Source organism: Fonticula alba, assembly GCF_000388065.1.
Source record: "Fonticula alba strain ATCC 38817 unplaced genomic scaffold supercont2.7, whole genome shotgun sequence".
Classification (NCBI taxonomy): domain Eukaryota; order Rotosphaerida; family Fonticulaceae; genus Fonticula; species Fonticula alba.
The window spans coordinates 998,257-1,002,920 of NW_009242977.1; the positions used below are offsets into that span (position 1 = coordinate 998,257).

The following is a 4,664-nucleotide window of genomic DNA, read 5'->3' on the forward strand; positions in this document are numbered from 1 at the left end:
CCCCCCCCCCTGCACAATAAAATACCGCACAGCCAAGAGAAGGAGAGCATGCCATCGTATTTGAGGTCGCATTCCACCAAGGGAAGGCCGCATCCGGGTCCCGAGCATTTCGGAGGAGAGTGACCCACATGCACACACACACACACACAGGCACACGCACGTGAGGCATTTCCCCTTGCTAGTCATCCAGCTGCGGGATCGGCGCGATCAGAGCCGTCGGGGTGGCCTCCGTGGTCTCACTCGCCAGCTGGCTGGTGACGAAGTTCGGCCGCTCGAGAGAGTACGTCTCGTCGAAGAGCCGCTGGCGGGAGCTGCGCTCGTGAGACGCCTTCCGGCGCTCCTTCGGGTCTGCCGACTGGTCGGCCTGCCGCAAGTCCCACCCGTCGGTCCAGGCGATCAGAGCCTCGGTGGCCAGGTTGGACCGCCGACGGGCGGAGATCTGCTTGTTCTGGGTGATCCTCTTGGACTTGAGGAGGCGAGTGTGCTCGGCGCCGCTCGGGGCCCGGACCGACTCAGACGGCTGGTTGGGAGACATCATGGACACCAAACGCGCCGGCCCGAGGGCGGCTTCCATGCCGCGCGGATTGTCCGGACTCATGCCCGATTGAATCAGGGTCCCGGTCTCGAGGTCGGGCATGGAGGAGCCCATGAGCGCGGCCCCGGGTGAGGCGGTCACATTTAGCGAGGCCAGCGTCTGTTCCAGCAGGTGCCCCAGCTCCCGCCGCTGGAAGTTCAGCACCTCGGACGGCTGCATCCGCGAGTTCGACACGCCGGGGCCGAGGGCGGGATTGATGCTGGGGGTGGTTGGTTGGTTGGTTGGTTAGTTGGTCGGATCGTGTCAAAGGCGGGCCGCCGAGTGGATTGTCATTTCAAGAGTCCCAGCACCGGCACGTACAGCACCGAAATGCTGGCCACATTTCGCACGAAGTTGAGTGTCTGGGGGTTGTGCGAGCGCTTGGCCGTGTCCAGCAGCATGAGTGCATTTTTGACTGAGGTCGCTTGAGTAAGCAGATATCCGGACATGCCTCAATCTAAGCATGTATGCGAGTGTGTGCGAGTGTGCGTGCGTGCGTGCGTGCGTGCGTGTGTGTGTGCGTGCGTGCGTGCACTCGCGGGGGCAATTGTGTACCTTCGCGAACACGCCGCGCAGCCGGGCCTGCCGGTGATGGATCCATCCGAGCCGCCGGATGGCAGAGGGAGGCGGCGATTGTGCGCGAGTGCCCCTCAACCGCACGCAGAAGCGATGCACTAGTGCCAGCAGCTCCTGGAACCAGGTGCGCCCCAGAGGTGCCCCACATCTCCGGCGACGAGGCAGGAATGTGCTTGGACAGCGTCTCCCCATAGGGGCCGTGCCCGGGAAGTTTCTTGCTGAGGGGTATGCCGCGCATGGACTGCGTAAACCGATCATCGTCCTGCTTTTTCACGGGGAACCCCCGGGCCAGGCGTGAGATGCGCCGGTGGGCGGCCGGCATGGAGAAGCGCCAGCGCTCCGGTGGTGTCGACAGGGCAGGCTTCGGTTCCGGCGCCGACACCACAGGCTGGGAGGTCTCCGCGGCATCGTCCGGATTGCCGGCACTGGCTGACGAGAAAAGGGCTCTGCCGCCTGTCGAAAGTGCCCGGACTGGCGCTCTCCGGGAGAGAAGCGCGTGGGCAGATTGCATACCGGGGCGCATAGTGAGCACGGTTCGCTTCTCAGTGTGTGTGTGTGTGTATATGTCCGGGGAGGGGAGGGGGGGGGAGGGGAGGAGGCGGGGCGGCGACAAGGAGGAGCACAGGTGTGTATGTATGTATCCGTCTATGTGTCTATGTGTGCGAGCAAGATAGGCGCGGAGGGGGGATGAGGGGGGCAGAGGAGGGGAGGGACCGCGATCGACTTGCAGGCGGCGCTCCGACACCAACACAGCATGCTGGCGGAAGGATGCATCCCCAGCTGGAGCGGCCATTCGTCAATCTGGGCCATGTGTACGTGTGTGCGTGTGCCATGTGCAGGGGGGGTGGGGCGGGGGCGACGGGCGCGCAAAAGGGGGCGACGGGACACGGGGGGAAGCACCTCTCGGCTGCCAACGGGAGGCGTCAGGGCGGGCCGCGCGATTGCCAACGCTTTGGGTGGGGATCTATTGCAGTGTATTTTTGAGGAAACGAGAAAGGGAGGCGGCAGCAGGGCCGGGGGGCTGTTCCGAGGGGGAAACAAAGGACAAGGGCAGTGTGAGAGGACGCGCATTGCAGGAGCGGCGCCGAGATCCGCCTCGGCCCCGGGAGCGAGGACCGAGGGGGGCGCACGCACTTGCACGTGCGCATCAGTAGCGCTCGTTGCCCTGGTGGCGGAACTCGACACGGATCTTGCGCTTCTTGTACATGTTCTCGAGCTTGGAGCGCTTCTTGCGGTTCTTCTTGTCAATGTGCTTAATGTTGACGCCCTCCTGCGGGTCGAAGCCGAGGCTGGACATTCGCCCGAGGGGGGTGGGCGTGGGGGAGGGGGGGGGGAGCGGCGAGGGAAAAGCAGGCGACGAGGTGGACGGTCAGCAGGAGCGAGGCACCCATGCACATGTGAAACGGCAGCAGCCGGAGGAGGAGGAGAAGGGAAAGGGGGAAAAGAAGAAGAAGAAAGGAGACCACACTTGCGCCGAGACACACGCACCGGTACCAGTTCATGGCGGCGAGGAGCTTCTTACGCTGGTCGACGCGCATGCCCATGCGATCCAGGCCAATCTTGTCCATGGAGAAGAGGGCCTCCCAGCTCTCCATCTTCGGGAGGAAGCGATCAAGACCGGCACCAACATGCGTGACAAAGCGCTCGAGGGTGATGCCGTCTTCGGAGGTGAGGGGGGGGGGGCGAAAAGGAAGGCAGGCGAAGAGGAAGGAGTCAGGGTGGAAGTTGGCAAGAGGGTGATGGGGGAACAATGAGGGCGGGTTGGCGGGCGCATGGAGCGGCACGCACTGCGCTGTTCGGGGACCGTGCGGCGGGTGGGCCCGGTGACCGGGGCAAAGGGCGAGGTGGCCGCAAAGCGACGGGGCTGGCTGTGAGAAGAGGGGATGACGGCGGCCGGAGCGACGCGCAGGGCGGCGGCGGCGGCGGTGACGGGGACACGCCCCATCAGGGCACGCCCGCTCAGCGAGGCGGCGGAGAGAAGCATGGTCTCTCACAAATCGACAGAAGGGGAGCACTACAAGCCGGGGAAAAAAGCGGGCGGAGGTGGACACAAGGTGAGCTTGGCGAAGGGACAGATTCGGGGCGGGGCGGGGGGGGGGGGGAAAGAAGAAGGCGCGCAAGGCCGCCAGAGGACGAGCAAATAATTGAGAGCAGCAGAGACGCCGAGAAAACGCGGCATGGGCGGGGCAGGGCGATAGAGACGGCAGTGGCAGTGGTGGCGATAGGAGTAGGGGAGGAGGGGGGGGGGAGGGGGCGAGACAGAGGGAGGCGGGGCGGAGCGAGCAGAGGAGGGGGCAGGGGAGAGATACATCTAGGAAGGCACGGGGATCTGCGATGGGTGTGGGTGCGGGACGCGACCCGGGGGTTCGCCCGTGCGAGGTGGCGTCGAAAAAAGGTAGGGCCCAAGCCACAGGACGCCCCGGGGCCTCCCCGGCCCTCCCCCCCTTCTCCGCCGTGTGGCGGGCGAGGCCCGTGTGTCTGGCGCGCGCGCCCGCAAAAGAGGAGCCGACTTCAGAGGCAGCATTTAGGATATAGCGGTCTAATCACATGCCATCACATCATATCACGCCCAGGACACGCGTCACGTCGGCAATTGTGGGCGAACACCCCGCAACCCGCGGTCGCCCCCCGACCGACACCCTCGCCCCTTGGCAGGCAGACGCCCCGGGAGAGAGGGCCAGTGAGTGGGCCCTGCTAGCCCCCAACTGGCCTGACCCCACAATGGTCGCGCACCTGCCCCGAACAAGTCAACAGGCCAAACGCACACACACACACACACACACCCGCGCATAAATATTCATCCTTGCCTTGCACCCTCCCCTGGGCCGGATGCACATCTCCTCCGGCGATCGGGCGCTGCCAGATTCCCATGTTTGTGCGGGCGCGTGGGGAGCCGAGGCCTGCCCTGTCTTCGGGCTTTCGTTTTTGACCGGGCCCCTGGCTGCCCACGCGCTCAGACGGCTTGTCGATCGCCTTTGCCCTGCCCGGCCCCGTGCCCGGGCCCTATCGACTGCACGGTGTATGGCAAGCTAATTGGAGGGCTGCCGTCGCCTGGTGTTCGCCGAGCCATTGCGCATGCGGTCTCGGCAGCCTCGGGAGACCCTTCGACGCCTGGGCGAGGAGGAAGTCGTGGTTGGTATGCGTGTGTGTAGTCTGTGGCGTTGGGCGCCCACGAGAGGGAACGCGTGGACGCGTGTTCCCGGGGGCGCCTTCATCGGCGACAGCCAACCAGAACTCCCTGACACATGCCCGACCTTTGTTTGCGACCGGCCTGGGGCTCATCATCTGGCAGACGGTGCGAGTCATTGGGAAGGTGCCCCCTCCCCCCGGCAGGCGCCTCATCGGGTGCCAGGGCGGACGCCAGGAGGTCCTTGCGATGAGGAGCACGGGGGGGGGGGGGGGGCGGCGGCGACTGGGGGCGCCCCTCCACGAGGCATCGGCCGTTCGGCCCCCCTCGGCCCCCTGCCCTCCTGCATGGGCCCCCTGCCTTGGTGCGGTGAATGGCCCCCCTCCC

General features: G+C 65.9%; 2 protein-coding genes across 2 annotated transcripts; both read right to left on the reverse strand.

Annotated features, from left to right (window-relative positions):
- Positions 1-131: 131 nt before the first annotated feature.
- On the reverse strand, positions 132-1,736 carry H696_04424 (hypothetical protein). Its single transcript, XM_009498300.1, has 3 exons — positions 1,130-1,736; positions 896-989; positions 132-794 (listed from the first exon to the last, which is right to left on the reverse strand). The coding sequence occupies exons 1-3, from the start codon at positions 1,671-1,673 to the stop codon at positions 179-181; spliced, it is 1,254 nt and encodes a 417-aa protein (XP_009496575.1). The 5' UTR covers positions 1,674-1,736; the 3' UTR covers positions 132-178.
- A 371-nt stretch (positions 1,737-2,107) lies between these two features.
- H696_04425 (hypothetical protein) lies at positions 2,108-3,533 on the reverse strand. Its single transcript, XM_009498301.1, has 4 exons — positions 3,460-3,533; positions 2,939-3,164; positions 2,639-2,810; positions 2,108-2,439 (listed from the first exon to the last, which is right to left on the reverse strand). The coding sequence occupies exons 2-4, from the start codon at positions 3,132-3,134 to the stop codon at positions 2,298-2,300; spliced, it is 510 nt and encodes a 169-aa protein (XP_009496576.1). The 5' UTR covers positions 3,135-3,164; positions 3,460-3,533; the 3' UTR covers positions 2,108-2,297.
- Between the last annotated feature and the right edge of the window lie 1,131 nt (positions 3,534-4,664).

Coding starts and splice junctions, on each gene's coding strand:
- H696_04424 (XM_009498300.1), bottom strand. CDS start 1,673: ATGCGCCCCGGTATGCAATCTGCCCACGCGCTTCTCTCCCGGAGAGCG. Junction 990..1,129: donor TGCGCGGCGTGTTCGCGAAG/GTACACAATTGC, acceptor AAGCGACCTCAG/TCAAAAATGCACTCATGCTG. Junction 795..895: donor GTGGCCAGCATTTCGGTGCT/GTACGTGCCGGT, acceptor AACCACCCCCAG/CATCAATCCCGCCCTCGGCC.
- H696_04425 (XM_009498301.1), bottom strand. CDS start 3,134: ATGCTTCTCTCCGCCGCCTCGCTGAGCGGGCGTGCCCTGATGGGGCGT. Junction 2,811..2,938: donor CACGGTCCCCGAACAGCGCA/GTGCGTGCCGCT, acceptor TCACCTCCGAAG/ACGGCATCACCCTCGAGCGC. Junction 2,440..2,638: donor GCCGCCATGAACTGGTACCG/GTGCGTGTGTCT, acceptor GCGAATGTCCAG/CCTCGGCTTCGACCCGCAGG.